General features: G+C 44.7%; 1 protein-coding gene across 1 annotated transcript; it reads left to right on the top strand.

The window, feature by feature from the left end:
- Positions 1–43: 43 nt before the first annotated feature.
- Positions 44–17,526, top strand: fbxo34 (F-box protein 34). The gene is made up of 3 exons (XM_070920479.1): positions 44–211; positions 7,785–7,975; positions 14,264–17,526. Exon 3 carries the CDS (start codon positions 14,271–14,273, stop codon positions 16,317–16,319), a length of 2,049 nt encoding a protein of 682 aa, XP_070776580.1. The 5' UTR covers positions 44–211; positions 7,785–7,975; positions 14,264–14,270; the 3' UTR covers positions 16,320–17,526.
- Positions 17,527–17,918: the final 392 nt, after the last annotated feature.

Raw genomic sequence — 17,918 nt, 5'->3', positions numbered from 1 at the left:
AGGGACAGACAGGTCCAGTAGCAGCGGCGCCCCGTATAACCGCGCTTTAACGTTTTAAAACAGCATTTTATGAACAGCTAACTGAAGCACCCGACAGCGGAAGTGTTTCAGAGTAACACGACAAACCGGGAAAAGGGGATTTAGTGGTTTTGGTCGCTGCCAGCAGCTTTTTATCTCCAGCGGACAGAGACGGAGAGATTTCCTCCCTCAGGTTAGTTTGACCCTCGGCCTCTTCTCTGTCTGTCTGTTAGCTTCTGATGCTAACTGCTGTCTGCTTTATGTGAACATAAACCGAGAGAAACTCATTCAGATTTGTTGTAAATGACTTTTGTTCTGTTGAAATGTCGACGCGCTGGTTTCCTTCCTCGCAGCTCTGTGGTCGTTCGCCACAGAGGCTAGTTAGTTAGCCAGGTGTGTCATGGCTTCAGACTGCCGCAGCTAGTAGCATGCTAGTTAGCGGTGTGGCTAGCAAAGTTTGGCGACTTCCCTCGGAAGTCAGCTCTGGTTACAGACTGCTTGTTTGTTTGTTTGATAACAGTGTGTTTAACCGTCTCTTTGGTAAATTCAATACGGAGCCACTGTGAGTAGCTATTCCTGCTAAATGCTAACTGACATTAGCTGTTAGACAGAGCGGTGATGCAGAGGCCTCAGACTGAAGTTTGTAGCAGCTGTCTGAAGCTTCGGATGGCAGCTATGCTGTGTTAGCTAGCTGAGCTCTTAGCTTCAGACTGCAGAGTCAGCAGCTGCCTGTCACTGACTCTGTGGGCCTGAACTGGTTCTGTCTGTGCTAAGATGCCTGCAGTTTGTTTTCCTGCGCTGACCTGCAGCTGGGGGTTAGTAGAGCTGGTTAACACTGGTCACTGCTGGAGGACTAGTTAACTGAAACCTCTGCTTCTGTCTTCTTTCCCTGACTTGCTGTAGAACCAGCATTTATGGTCAGAATAACAAACACAGAGAAAAGCTCACATTAGAGAAGCTGGCAGCAGAGAGGTCTTGAAAAGTAATAAATGATCAATCAATTATCAAATCCCGATTACTGTCACTGTATGTTTGCACACACATTAGTATCCTGGTTTTGATCATATTCAAGATCTGAACTTGATGATCCTCAAGATGGAGGATCAGAAAACCGGATCTTCTTCTTCACCAACATGAACTGGTCTCTGTAGTGTGGAACTGGATTTAACTTATCATGTACTTAATATCATTATCATTATTACTTAATATCAATATCAAGAGTTTCACACGTTCTTCAGCATGAAGTCACCTTCACATCAGAAACCAGGATCTGGTGTTCACATACATAAGACTGGAATACTGCAGTAACCAGATTAGAGCTGAAACCATTAGTCAGTTAATCAGTAATTAATTGATTAATCATTAAGATAAAAATTCTCTGGTGTCAGTTTCTCTTTTTTCTGTCTCAGTAACTGAATCTGTTACTGTTATCTGTTAAACATTTTGTACATCTGTACAACAATGGATCTTTTAATCAAGACAGTAATCTGCAGATTGATTAATAACTGAAATAATTGTTACTTTTCTGTGAGACAGCGTCCCTCTCAGGAGGACACAGTCCCGGAGTTTTGTGGGGAAACCTGCTCTCTGTTAGTGTGAGCCTCGGTCAGGGATGTCTGTTGTAGAAGGTGCTGACCTCTCCAGTCTCCACTACACATTTACAAATATTAGCTCTTTTTTTTTGTACTTTCATGAATAATTGGGACAATGATAATATAACTAGGAGACACTCGTCAGGGTAGGGATATGGTCAACTCACCACTTTGCAAACTCTCATCCTGCCGACTCTGCTACCTGGCTGATCGAGGTTTTCAAGTGCAAACATCAGAGTAAACTCAGAGGGAAACGTGGAGGGATCAAACACCAGCACATGGACCTGCCCTGCCCAGCATCCTGCTGGCCAATGTGCAGACGTTGGATAATAAACTGGACGACCTCCGTGCCCGCATCAGTTCCCAACAGGATATCAGGAACTGTAATGTCCTTTGTTTCACCGAAACTTGGCTAAATCCTGGAATACCGAACAGCACCATTCAACCAGTGTTGTTTCTGTATCTGACAGAACAGAGGACTCTGGTGAGGAGAGTGGAGGAGGCGCTGTATGGTGAACAAGGACTGGTGTGACAGTGGGAATATTAAAATGCTCACCTGATCTGGAGTTATTATCAATCAAATACAGACGCACTTTCTACCTAATGAATTTACATCAATCCCACCACAGGTTTAGGGTTACTTGAACTGCTCACAGATCAGTAATCCTGTTGCTGCGCTCATTGTTGCTGGAGACTTCAATCAGGCAGAACTGAAAAAGGTTGTGACTTCCATCAACATAGTGACTGAATAAACACTCTGGATCACTGCTACATGCCATTCAACAACGGTTACAGGGCGGGATCCTGCGTTCAGGATAATAACAACAATAATAATAATAATAATCAGCAGATTCCTCTATAATGAAAGTAACTGTGAGTTGCAGCGTCTCCCTGCAGTTTGTGTAGGATTACAGTAATTTTCCAGGAAACTTCCTAAGAAAGGATTACCTGTACAGTAAAGTGTGTGTGTGTTGATCAGCTGACTGAAGTCTTATCAGCTGCACATGAATCGTTTGTCATCACAGTCAGAATATCACGTCAGCAGCTCTCCGTGTAGAGACTCATTTCCTCTTGTTAGTTTTAAATGAAAGTTGAGTTTCAGAACATCAGGGGGGAGCTGGGACCACATTTTAGGATTTGAAGGTGTTTTTGGCACTTTAACAACATCAGGAAGTGAATCCTTAATGTTAACTGTTTCCTCATACATGCACCACGATTAAATACATATTTGAATCAGTTCAGTCAAACCTTTCAGGCACTTGCAGCAACAGAAAACAGCCAGTTTAGCTGATATCAGTCAGTCAGCTGGTTGTGCTTCCAAATACCTGAGGTCCAGTTCATATCTTACCTTGTTGACTGTGGATATAATATTTTCTACAAAAGCAAAAGACATTTATAAAGATGTAAAAACTTTTTCTGCGTTTCTGTCAGACGGTTCAGGACTCAGTTCAGAGAGTTGATAAACGAACATTCAGATGTTTGTGAGATTTTACTTCAATCATTTCTTAAAAAAACGCCAAGAGACACAGAAACTACAAAAAACACATCTGGAAAATTGTGTGTGTGTGTGCAGCAGCAGCTGCAGCCCTGTTCAGACATGTGAAGGTATGTCAGTGCAGAGTTTGTTTTCTTGGAGTGTTTCTCAGACTGAGAGCAGGTGACTTTCTGAAGAGGTGTGTATGTATGTTATATATACATGTATATATACATATACAGTGGCTTGCAAAAGTATTCAGCCCCCTTGAACTTTTCCACATTTTGTCACGTTACGACCACAAATCTAAATATATTTTATTGGAATTTTATGTGAAAGACCAACACAAAGTGGCACACAATTGTGAAGTAGAAAGAAAATTATATATGATTTAAAAAAAAATTTACAAATAAAAAACTGAAAAGTACGGTGTGCAAAAGTATTCAGCCCCCTTTTCTCTGAGTGTAACCAATTGCCTTCAGAAGTTGCCTGATGATTGCTGAATGATCGAATGTTGACCTAATGACTAAATAGAGTCCACCTGTGTGTAATCTAATCTGAGTACAAATACAGCTGTTCTGTGACGGCCTCAGAGGTTTGTTAAGAGAATATTGGGGAGCAAACAGCATCATGATGTCCAAGGAACACACCAGACAGGTCAGGGATAAAGTTGTGGAGAAGTTTAAAGCAGGGTTAGGCTATAAAAAGATTTCCCAAGCTTTGAACATCTCACGGAGCGCTGTTCAATCCATCATCCGGAAATGGAAATTGTATGGCACAACTGCAAACCTACCAAGACACGGCCGTCCACCTAAACTTACAGGCCGAACAAGGAGAGCACTGATCAGAGATGCAGCCAAGAGGCCCATGGTGACTCTCGACGAACTGCAGAGATCCACAGCTCAGGTGGGGGAATCTGTCCACAGGACAACTATTAGTCGTGCGCTGCACAAATCTGGCCTTTATGGAAGAGTGGCAAGAAGAAAGCCATTGTTAAAAGAAAACCATAAGAAGTCCTGTTTGCAGTTTGCCAGAAGCCATATGGGAGACACAACAAACATGTGGAAGAAGGTGCTCTGGTCAGATGAGACCAAAATTGAACTTTTTGGCCTAAATGCAAAACGCTATGTGTGGCGGAAAACTAACACTGCACATCACTCTAAACACACCATCCCCACTGTCAAACATGGTGGTGGCAGCATCATGCTCTGGGGGTGCTTCTCTTCAGCAGGGACAGGGAAGATGGTCAGAGTTGATGGGAAGATGGATGGAGCCAAATACAGGGCAATCTTGGAAGAAAACCTGTTGGAGTCTGCAAAAGACTTGAGACTGGGGCGGAGGTTCACCTTCCAGCAGGACAACGACCCTAAACATAAAGCCAGGGCTACAATGGAATGGTTTAAAACAAAACGTATTCATGTGTTAGAATGGCCCAGTCAAAGTCCAGACCTAAATCCAATCGAGAATCTGTGGCAAGATCTGAAAACTGCCGTTCACAAACGCTCTCCATCTAATCTGACTGAGCTTGAGCTGTTTTGCAAGGAAGAATGGGCAAAAATTTCAGTCTCTCGATGTGCAAAGCTGGTAGAGACATACCCCAAAAGACTTGCAGCTGTAATTGCAGCAAAAGGCGGTTCCACAAAGTATTGACTCAGGGGGGCTGAATACTTTTGCACACCGTACTTTTCAGTTTTTTATTTGTAAATTTTTTTTTTAATCATGTATAATTTTCTTTCTACTTCACAATTGTGTGCCACTTTGTGTTGGTCTTTCACATAAAATTCCAATAAAATATATTTCTGTTTGTGGTCGTATCGTGACAAAATGTGGAAAAATTCAAGGGGGCTGAATACTTTTGCAAGCCACTGTATGTATGTATATATATATGTATATATGTATATATACTAGGGGTGGGACTTTAACGCGTTAATTACGATTAATTAATTAAAAAAAATAACGCCTTAAAAAAATTAACGCATTTAATCGCAGTTTGCATTCCAAACAACGCGGAACGTTTGTCACTGCACGATTTCCTGGTACACCGATTACACTGGTGCACACAGCTGAGCTCGGCTAACGGCTACCAAAATGGAGGAATCTGACGAAAGCTCTTTGCTAGGACTGATGGAAGGAAAATTTCATTTCAAAAAATTATCCGATGGAAGTATTGACAAAAGTGTGGTTTTATGCAAATTGTGCAAAAAAGAGTTTGCATACCACCGAAGCACGTCAACCCTACGGTATCACCTAAATGCAAAGCATGTTGCAGCGAGCACAGAGCCAGGCACTAGCAGTCCCGGTCCGCATACCGGACCGGGACTGCCCGGCCCAGTGAAATGCAATTCAATTTATTTTTTCAGACATTAAAAGAGCTTGGGTTTACAGTATTCAAGTCTGTGTCTTTTATTTGATTCAGTGTTCTACTAAAATCCATTTAAATTAAAAAATGTTGCTTTTGGGGGCAAATATTGTTATGCGATTAATCGAGATTAATTAATTACAAAGCCTCTAATTAATTAGATTATTTTTTTTAATCGAGTCCCACCCCTAATATATACATATATATGTATATATATATGTATATGTTTATGTGTATATATATATGTGTGTATGTATATATGTGTGTGTATGTATATATATGTGTGTATATATATATATGTGTGTATATATGTATATATGTGTGTGTATGTATATATATGTGTGTGTATATATATATATATGTGTGTGTGTATATATATATATGTGTGTGTATATGTGTATATATGTGTGTATATATATGTATATGTGTATATATGTATGTATATGTATGTATATATATGTATATATGTATGTATGTGTATATATATGTATGTATATATATATACGTGTGTGTGTATATATGTATGTATATATATATATGTGTGTGTATATATGTATGTATATATATATATATATGTGTGTGTATATATGTATGTATATATGTATGTGTGTGTATATATATGTATATATGTGTGTGTGTATATATATATATGTATGTATATATATGTGTGTGTATATATATGTATGTATGTACTTCCTGTAGCACCAAGCTGTCTGTGTGGTTTTGATGACTTGATGAAGTCAATATTACACTTCCTAAGTTTCACTTGGTGTAAAGTTGTTAGAGGCTCTGCAGGACGTCCTGGACAGGTTTCTTGTGGTTAAAAGTAAAATCGTTTCATTCATTCATCACAGTGAGTGTGTGTGTGTGATGCCTCTACAGTACTGTCTGCTTCTTTACTCCATTAAGAACTCTATTAACAAATAATCTGAATGTTATGAAATGTGAAAATTGATAGAAGGTCATTCTAAATATTTAGGAGAACTTTTCAGCTATAACTTGAATATGGCTTCAAAGTGTGTGTGTGCGTGTGTGTGTCCAGGTTACACTGAGAAAACCAGTCTGGTCAGTTTAAAGAAGCTCTGTGTTTTTCCCTCTCTCTACACACACACACACACACACACACTCACAGAGCGTTTTGGTGTTTTCCCAACATGCCTTATGGTTTAGGCAGTGGAGGGTGTGGTCGTCTGGCTGAAACAAGCTTCAGACTGTTTTACAGAGGAACTGAGGCTGTTTCACTCTGACCAATCACAGGCCACACAGGGCTGTAAACAGGGTCACGTGACTCAAACAGCTGGCCTCTTCCATAAAGTAGTAGTTGTTGTTGTTGTTGTGTGAAACTAAAACCAGAATGGTCCAAATTTGACGCGCATAATCTCTCACCGCCAGGCGCTGTATGCGTGGAAACAGCTTCTGTGCACTACTGTCTCCCTCATCACAGCGGCCAACCACAGACTGTTATTGTTGATTACTAAGTTAGCATAGCCGTAACTATATAGCCTAGCTTAAGTTGAACCTATATGTAGCATTACCTGATACATCTGGTCTGGTGCTCTGCCGTGTGAGAGCTCCTGTTTGTTCCGAGAACTGTTAGAAAAAAAACATATACTGTATATATTTCAGGGAACTCTCAAACGGCAAAGATCCGTCTCTCGTCTACTGATTTGCTCTGTGCGTTGTGTCACGTTGAAAAAAGTTCAAGACAATTGAACGTTGGCAGCAGTCGGGCGTGTGGCGGGTGAACACGACCATGGTGTCTTGAGTGGGAAGCAGTGGAGATCAGGGGGGAGGTCAGAGGTCACAGCGTTGAGGCTGTAAACAAACCAGGAGCAGACAGAGGTCAGGGGGCGGGCTTTTCTCAGCTCCTTTTTAAAACTTAATTACAGGTCCGGTGTCAGCTTCCTCGGGGGAGTGAGGAATTCTGGGTAATTGGCTGGCAGTCTGACTACTGTAGAACCTGCTGACTGCGAGTTTGTTGTAATATCCTGTTGTAGCCAGGTGGGTGACTCCTGACTCATGAACCCTGACCCTGTCTGCTCCTCACTGGGGGGCTCTGCTGCACAAGTAGAAACAGTGGAACTAATATTCATTCTACTTTATCATTCAGCAAATAATCTACTCAATAACTTTGTGATTGTTGTGCAGGAGGCTCTGAGCGTTAGCTGGACGTTAGCTTGTTGTAACAGCGGCAGCAGGCCGAACACTCGTCCTTGTCATCAAACAGAACAAGTTCTTACTTTAACACGACAGACAGCTGTGTGTTTTCCAATGAATCATAACCAGTTGTATATTTGTTACTAATGTAGATGTGTGTGTGTGTGTGTGTGTTTTCCTACAGAGTGTGTGTGTGTGTGTGTTTGCGTTGTGAGGGGGTGGAGCCAGAGCAGAGACAGAGTTGGGTTTCGTTTCCTATCTGGGAGGAGTCACAGTGAACGTCTGAGCGATGTGAAGCTGAAGGATCAGAGGAGCTGTCACTCAAACCAGGACCACGTCCCCACCAACACCAGCCAATCAGCACGCAGTCTGGAGGTAAACCTAATTTCTGTGACACAACATGACCATAAACATAAACGTCATCACAACAAATGATGGAAATATCTGGTTGTTTTATCAAAGCTACAAGAAGCCTGTGGACATAAAAACTGAAGGTGTGAAGTCAATTACGACTCCCAGGGTACATTTCACTAACAACACTGTTGAATACGTGTCATTTTAGTTCAATTATATGACCAGCTGTTGTGCAGTAAATAGAAAAAATAAAATAATAAAGATAGAAATAATAGCTTAAATCAGCCTTTATTGGAATACAGTTTGGAGATATGAAGTCTGAATGTGAAGTGAATTTTAGAGGCAGTGTGATTACCTGAACCAATCAGTGGAAAGATGCGATCAAACACAAATTTGCTGTATAAACACACGGAGAGGAAACAGGAGAGAGACTGAAGGGAAACAACAGAACTGGAGTATCTGCAGAGTTCTGTAGTTCTGTTTGAAGGTGAAAATGTGCTTCACTTTCTGTCTGAACACACCTGAAGGCCGTGAGAACAGGTGAGCTTTGAGAAATCTTTTTCTTTTTCTTCTTAGCTGAATTCACAACTTTAACTTACGGCGATGCAGTTTGATCTCATCTTATCTATATTTAATATAAATATAAACATGTGAACACATTCAGTCCTCAGACTGCAGTGGATGTTTGTAGGATGACATCACTGATGATGTTGTAACATGATGAAAAAACTGGCGGACTGTATGAAAAGTGAGTCATTACTGTTACACAATCCCACACTGTTTCTCCATCCATGAACCCCCCAGACTCAACTTTATACATGAAACTGTTGCATTATTACACTGCAACACACTGACACACAGAAACACTGACACACAGAAACACACTGAGACACACTGACACACAGAAACACACAACACACTGAGACACACTACACACAGAAACACACTGCAACACTGACACACAGAGACACACTACACACTGAGACACACTACACACTGAGACACACTACACACTGCGACACACAACACACTGCGACACACAACACACTGCGACACACTGACACACTGACACACAGAAACACACAGAAACACACTGACACACAGCGACACACAGAAACACACTGACACACTGCAACACAGAGACACACTGCAACACTGACACACTGAGACACACAACACACTGAGACACACAACACACTGCGACACACAACACACTGCGACACACAGAGACACACTGAAACACACTGACACACACTGACACACAGCGACACACAGAAACACACTGACACACAGCAACACAGAGACACACTGCAACACTGACACACTGACACACTGCAACACTGACACACTGCAACACACAACACACTGCGACACACAGAAACACACTGACACACAGAAACACACAGACACACAGCGACACACTGCAACACAGAGACACACTGCAACACAGAGACACACTGCAACACAGAGACACACTGCAACACTGACACACTGCGACACACTATGACACATTACACACAGCGACACTGCAACACACTGCAACACTACACACTGAGACACTATACACAGCAACACACTGCCACACAGAAACACACTGCTACACACTACACACTGACACACAGAAACACACTGCAACACACTACACACAACACACTGTGACACACTGAGACACACTGACACAGAAACACACTGACACATGACACACAGACACACAGAAACACTGACACACTGCGACACACTACACGCTGCGACACACTACACACTGCAACACTACTACACACTGCGACACACTGACACACTACACACTGCAACACACTGACACACTACAACACACTGCGACACACTACACACTGCGACACACAGAAACACACTGCGACACACTACACACTGCGACACAAACACACTGACACATGACACACAGAAACACACTTACACACTGCAACACACTGAGACACACTACACACTATGACACATTACACACAGCGACACTGCAACACACTGCAACACTACACACTGAGACACAGAAACACTGCAACACACTGACACACAGAAACACACAACACACTGAGACACACTACACATTGCGACACACTACACACTGACACACAGAAACACACTAACACACAACACACTGAGACACACTACACACAGCAACACTACACACTGAGACACACTACACACAGAAACACACTGCAACACAGAAACACACTACACACTGAGACACACAGAAACACTGCAACACTGACACACAGAGACACACTGCAACACTGACACACAGAGACATACTGCAACACTGACACACAGAGACACACTACACACTGACACACAGAAACACACTGCAACACTACACACATGACACACAGAAACACACTTACACACTGCAACACACTGAGACACACTATGACACATTACACACAGCGACACTGCAACACACTGCAACACTACACACTGCAACACTACACACTGAGACACTATACACAGCAACACACTGCCACACAGAAACACACTGCTACACACTACACACTGACACACAGAAACACACTGCAACACACTACACACAACACACTGTGACACACTGAGACACACTGACACAGAGACACACTGACACAGAGACACACTGACACAGAAACACACTGACACATGACACACAGACACAGAAACACTGACACACAGAAACACTGACACACTGCGACACACTACACACTGCGACACACTACACACTGCAACACTACTACACACTGCGACACACTGACACACTACACACTGCAACACACTGACACACTACAACACACTGCGACACACAACACACTGAGACACACTACACACAGCAACACTACACACTGAGACACACTACACACAGAAACACACTGCAACACAGAAACACACTACACACTGAGACACACAGAAACACTGCAACACTGACACACAGAGACACACTACACACTGACACACAGAAACACACTGCAACACTACACACTGACACACAGAAACACTAACACACAACACACTGAGACACACTACACACAGCAACACACTGCGACACACTACACACTGACACACAGAAACACGCAACACACTGAGACACACTACACACTGACACACAGAAACACACAACACACTGCGACACACTACACACTGACACACTGCGACACACTGTGACCCACAACACACTGAGACACACTACACATTGCAACACACTACACACTGACACACAACACACTGAGACACACTACACACTGAGACACACAGAAACACTGCAACACTGACACACAGAGACACACTGCAACACTGACACACAGAGACATACTGCAACACTGACACACAGAGACATACTGCAACACTGACACACAGAAACACACTGCAACACTACACACTGACACACAGAAACACTAACACACAACACACTGAGACACACTACACACAGCAACACACTGCGACACACTACACACTGACACACAGAAACACGCAACACACTGAGACACACTACACACTGACACACAGAAACACACAACACACTGCGACACACTACACACTGACACACTGCGACACACTGTGACACACAACACACTGAGACACACTACACATTGCAACACACTACACACTGACACACAACACACTGAGACACACTACACACTGAGACACACAGAAACACACTAACGCACAACACACTGAGACACACTGCAACACTGACACACAGAGACACACAACACACTACGACACACTACACACTGACACACTGCGACACACAACACACTGCGACACACTACGACACACAACACACTGACACACTGCAACACACAACACACTGACACACACTACATATTGCTACACACTACACACTGACACACTACACACTGAGACACACTACACACTGAGACACACTACACACAGAAACACACTGACACACTGCGACACAGAAACACACTAACACACAACACACTGCAACGCTGACACACAGAGACACACTGACACACAGAAACACACTGCAACACACTACACACTGAGACACACTATCACACACTACACACTGGCACACACACTGCAACACATAACACACTGACACACAGAAACACACTGCACCACACAGAAACACACTGACACACTGCAACACACTACACTGACACACAGAAACACACTGACATTAAATGTAAAGTTTTCTGAGATGTGAAGCAGCTGCAGTGTTTAGTAGAAATAGTGAATCTGGTGCTGCAGGCGAGTCACTGCGACTGGGAACAATTAGGATTACACAACCTGAAGTCAGGGAGGCTAATCAGAGCCAGAAACACTGTTATATAAAACGCAGAGAGAGGTCAGAGGTCTCTCTCACACACACACACACACACACACACACACACACACACACACACACACACACACACACACACAGCTGTCTTTATAAAGGTCTGCTCTGCTTTGTCTAAAAATATCAATACATAAAGTCAAGAATAAAAAAAGGTTTTAAATAGTAAAAGTAAGAAACTCCAGTTTAAAAACAGCTGGATGTTGTTCGCTAACTGATTTTATTGCCTAATGTCCTTTTCTGGTCCTTTTCCTACGTAACGTAAAACCACAGGAAAAAGAGCGGCTCAGTGACGCCCCCTACTGCAGGTTGAGCTGAGTTGACTCAGTGATGCCCCTCTGTCACGAAACATGGCGCATTGTTGAATAAAAGAGAATTTTTAGGAGCATTGCTCAAAACGGCCACTTTTTCCTCTTATGTCTTTGAAAACATAAAATTCTGCATTTACTTTTCAAATGGTCTTTTTCAGGAAAGATAATTTGGGTATTTTCAAACCAGGGCCCGAGGTGTACACATTTTGGGGTCTAAATGTCTACTAGTTACCAAAAGTATTGCAATTGTTCGAGTAGAGTTTTACTTCTGCATCAAAAACATTTACAAAACCTTTTTTAACAGAAAGGTCTCTCTCAGCCGGCTGAGGTGATCTACTGGACCAATTCCAACACTTTTTGTACCTCATTACTCATTTAGACACCAACAAGTGTAAATTCTACACCGCCCTCACCAGAATAAGGGGAGTTAATGAATTAACCAGCTGATTTCCAAACACACCTCTGACCCGCAATGTCACTCAGCTAGCTGCTACGAGCCTCCAGCTAACAGTCAGGTGTGGGTCTACATGAAGGGAGGGGTCAGCTGGTGGCCCCAGGTCTCATGTGATTGGATACATTTACTCCCATGAGTGTGTAAACATGAATGTTGATACACAAGTAAAGTTTTACAGGAAGATTTATTTGACAAAAACCAAGAAAGAGCAGAAACATGATGGAGATTCTCCTCAGAGGTTTTACTTCATCAGGCAGGTTTGTTCATACTGGGTGTGTTTGTGGGAACAAATCCAAACTGAACTGAGAGCAGTAGACTGCTGATGTAATGCTGCTGTACTGTGTGTGTGTGTGTGTGTGTGTGTGTGTGTGTGTGTGTGTGTGTGTGTGCGCGCACAGTTGTTCATGATGTCATCCTGTGTGTGTTTCCGCACATGTCTGTACACGTGGTTGAGAGAAAACAAAAAACACTAAAAGGGGGGTGAGGAAGGTGAGGAAGTGTCTGTCAGTTACTGGAGGCGGAAACTGTGACTGTGATAGGCTGGCGCTAGATGAAGAGTCAGAGGATCACCACTGAGACTGAGACTGAGACTGTAGCTCACACACAAACATAACCCTGAGGAGGAGCTGCCGGCCCTCCAAACAGAAATAAAAGCTGTTGGATGTTTAACTGTCACACTGTTCCAGTAAAACCAGTAAGTGTCCCAGTCTGTGTCTGTCTGTCTAACCAGTGCTTATAAGGCATTCTTCATGCTGCAGCTCTGATGATGGTGTGTGTGTGTGTGTGTGTGTGTGTGTGTGTGTGTGTGTGTGTGTGTGTGTGTGTGTGTGTGTGTGTGTGTGTGTGTGTGTGTGTGTGTGTGTGTGTGTGTGTGTGTGTGTGTGTGTGAGATCACGTGACGTTCAGAGGTGTGTTTGGTGCGGTCCTTGAAAGGCCTGAACTGGTTCCAGCGGCTCTCAGTATCGCATGTTGACGTTGGTGTCAGTGGGACAGGAAGTCCTTCTGATGACACGTGACATTCAAGTTGTTAAAGCTGCCTGTTCACCTCTGTCTGTTCCATGTGGAGCTAAATGCTAACGTAATGTTTACCATCTTAGTTTAGCATGCTAATGTTAGCAGTGAAGTGTTGTGTTTACTTAGTAACTATTTTTCATTGTTCTAATTATGTCATGTACCCCATATTTTCTCTCTCTGTCTCTCTCTCTGTCTGTCTGTCTGTCTCTCTGTTTCTGTCTCTCTCTCAGGACCATCATGCACCTGAAGTCGTATCCGAAGCTTGTGCGCTCAGAGTTGCGTCTGGATGTGGCTGGTGTTCAGACGTTGTCCCAGCAGAGCAGCCTGTTTGTGGGCCAGCAGGGGGCGCTGCTGAAGACCTGCAGCAGTAACCATGGCAACATCAGCCGCCTCCCGTTCAGTGTCATCTCCACCAACACGCTGCGCTGCTGCAACGCGACAAACAACAACAACATCAGCAGCAGCATGGCGTCGCTCCGGCTGAAGGCGTCGCCCCTCCCCCCAGAGGGCTGCGAGAGCGTTATGCTCAGACTTTACCAGACTGCTACAGAGGACGCAGACACCCCGCTGGACATCTGGACCGTCATCAAGCCTGGACACGTACGTGAGAAGATCGCCATCTTCGCTTCAGATGGGGAGCGGACTGACGGAGGCAGGGACAGCGAACGCACCTCAACTGGTGGCTCCGGCAGCCGAGACAGGACGACATCAGTGTGTACAAATCCCACCACCATGTCGGGACTGTTACGGGCTGTGAAGGCGAAGGGCAGCTGGGAGGATAACTGCAGCGCCAAACGCCGCCGCAGGTCTGGAAACAACCAGAACCTGCAGCAGGACCGGACAACTCGGGTCCTTGACACACAGCAATATGCCCACAAACAATCTCCACGTCGCTCGGACTCGACTCTGCTGTCAGGCGGCGGGCGGTGCGGAGGCGAGGCAGAGGAGGAGGAGCAGAAGGTGTCGGTGGGGGAGATGGTGGCGTTCCTGGAGCAGAGAGCCAGCGAGCAGCAGCCAGACTCCAAACCTCTGCTCACCCTCCAGAGGAGCTCCACCACCATCACACTGTCCAGAGCTCCGCCAACCGAGGTCAGGGAGGGGTCAGCGGTTAGGGGGGAGGAGCCCGAGAGCATCAAGGTGTCAGACATGGTGGCCAAGCTGGAGTCCGAGTGTTTGAGGAGGAGGACGGAGGGAGATCTGTCGAGGAGCAACAGCCTGAGGAGGATGGTGGGACGAGTCCTGCTCGCCGGCGGTGACCTGAGCTCCGCCCCCTGCCAGCCTTCATCAACATCAATGACATCGTTGTCTTCACTGTCATCACTGCCAGGTGCTCAGAGTGCAGGCAGGGACCCAACCACCTGCTCAGTAACACCTGCCTCAGCTTTGACCACGCCCCCCTCACCTGGCCCGCCCACGCCCTTCTCCCCCCCCTCAGTTGAGGTTGCGGTGGAGGCTCAGGAGGCCAGGGGTTGCAGAGGTCTGGAAACACAGAGCACTGTCCCAGAGACACTGAGAGCAGCCCCACCCCTCACACAGGCTCTGCCCCCTCCATCTGAAGAGGCGGAGCCTCTGCCCGGCTTGTTGTTTTTGTCTCCTGCTGCCTCCCTGACACTCCCCCACACAGACTCCTCCCCCCTTCCCCCTCGCCACAGAATTACCTTTGACCCAGAACCAGTCCCGTCTCAGCCCCGCCCCCCTCCTGCTCACCCTGACTCTGGCAGCCAATCGGAGAAGAAAAGGAGGAGAAAGGCTGACAGAGGTCAGGAGGAGGTTGTGGGTGTAACTCCTGGCTCTGCCGGAGTGCTTCTGGGCCGGTGTATGTCGGTGTCCCAGGACTTCCTGGAGATGCGTCAGCGGTTGCAGCAGCTGCTGGAGCCACAGCCGTACCTGGCCGTGCTGCCGCATCACCTGCTGGTGAAGATCTTCCTGCTGCTGCCGACGCAGGGCCTCGCCGCGCTCAAGTGCACCTGCCACTACTTCAAGTTCATCATCGACAACTACGGCGTGCGGCCCGCCGACTCGCTGTGGGTGTCTGACCCCCGTTACCGCGACGACCCATGTAAACAATGCAAGAAGCGCTACGGCCGCGGCGACGTGTCGCTGTGCCGCTGGCACCACAAGCCGTACTGCCAGGCGCTGCCGTACGGCCCCGGATACTGGATGTGTTGCCACGGCGCCCGCAGGGACGCGCCCGGCTGCAATGTGGGTCTCCATGACAACCGCTGGGTGCCAGCATTCCACAGCATCAACGTGCCGATCTACAGGAGGAGCCATGCTGACGACTGAGAGAGAGAGAGAGAGAGAGAGAGAGTGAGAGTGTGTGTGTGTGTGTGTGTGTGTGTGTGTGAGAGAGGTCACTGATGCTTATGGAAACATCAGCTGCTCCCATGATGCAACAGCAGGTCAGATTTACGTCCAGCTCTGTTTCAGGAAGTGTTTAAAGAAGAAAAATCAGAGCAAATTTAATGGTAAACAACAACAAAACATCCAGCTGGTTTTGTATCTCACAGATGTTTTAAACTGAACATCTGGAGTTTGTTTTGAAGGTGAATCTGGACCTGTGGCGCCCCCTGTTGCTCCACCCGCCTCCTCACAGCCTCCATCTTTAGATTACAGACGAACAGCTTCCTGTCGCTTGTTCACGTGTCATCAGTTGTTTATGTCGTCACGTCAGCAGCTGGAGACAGGAAGTGTCCCGGCCAGGACTCTTCTTCTTCTTCTTCTTCTTCTTCTTCTTCTTCTTCTTCTTCTTCTCTGTCAGTCTGCAGATGATCAGTGATATCAGAAACCATCAGCTGACGTCTCTCCTCTCGCTGAGTATTGAACGCTCACTGACTCCACATCATCATCACTTCCTGTTTTATTCTCATTTTAAAACCATTCGTTTGATTCTGCTGCTTCATTCTGTTTTATATAATGAATTCAAAATCGTTGGCCATGACAAGTGTCTGTTTTTGGACACTTTCTGGATGAAACGGTTGATTAGTTTTTGATTGACTGATTTAACAACTAAAGAACTTGTTCACCTGTGAGAAGGCGGAGCTTCAGAGGGCACCATCTTTGGAGCAAAAATGAATCCACAATAGATGAACTTTATCTGCACCTTGTTTGTGTTTACATTTGTACATAAATCATAAAGAGTTTATGAGCTGCGTCTGTTTAAACAAGGACTCTGTCTTGGATTTATTTCTTGCTTTGGTCGTGAACATGAACTTGTTTCTTCAATCAGCGGCTGAGAGATAATCACCTTCACAGGACGCGAGATGTTTGATTGTCTTGAAGGGAAAAGAGGAAATGTGGCCTTGAGTCTTGGAGACGATGCAATATTAGAAACAGAGTGTAGAGATTATTAAAAAAAAAGAATATCTGGGGGAAAAAAATGGCCTTTGACTTTCAGAGACTTTTGTTTTTTAAGGTTTGTTTGTTTTCTGTCTGCTGGCTGTTTCCTGATAAAGATTTTTTGCTTTAATAAAGTGCTTTGTCATTGTTCTTGTTTGGGTAAAAGAACGATTTGACTCGTCTTTTATTTCAGTGTCTGACAGATTGAATCTCACCGAGAGTCAGTTTTATTAGTTCTTACAGTAGATGTTACACCTGCTGGACAGGTGTTATATTCATTTTACAGTGTTTTAATCACTTCATCTTCCAAAACAGTTTTTATTTTTCATTTACTAAAACAAAACACAAATCTTAGTAAATAAATGTCACGTAAATACTGATGCAACATAAACATGTTTATAACTCTTATTTGTTTTCTATTTGGTAGATAATCATGCTATAACTACAGTTCCCATAATGCTTTGGGTGATGTACACAGGGATTCAGTGAGTTAGCTGTGGGCTAAATCATGAGCCCTGTTTTTTAGCCTTCATTACAGCAGCTGAA

The sequence above is a fragment of the Enoplosus armatus genome, chromosome 15 (genome assembly GCF_043641665.1).
Source record: "Enoplosus armatus isolate fEnoArm2 chromosome 15, fEnoArm2.hap1, whole genome shotgun sequence".
NCBI classification, from domain to species: domain Eukaryota; kingdom Metazoa; phylum Chordata; class Actinopteri; order Centrarchiformes; family Enoplosidae; genus Enoplosus; species Enoplosus armatus.
The sequence above is the reverse complement of the archived record's forward strand: the minus strand, read 5'-3'. Positions and strand labels throughout refer to the sequence as shown.

Excerpts from the sequence above, each read along its gene's own strand:
- fbxo34 (XM_070920479.1), top strand. The coding sequence starts at position 14,271 with ATGCACCTGAAGTCGTATCCGAAGCTTGTGCGCTCAGAGTTGCGTCTG.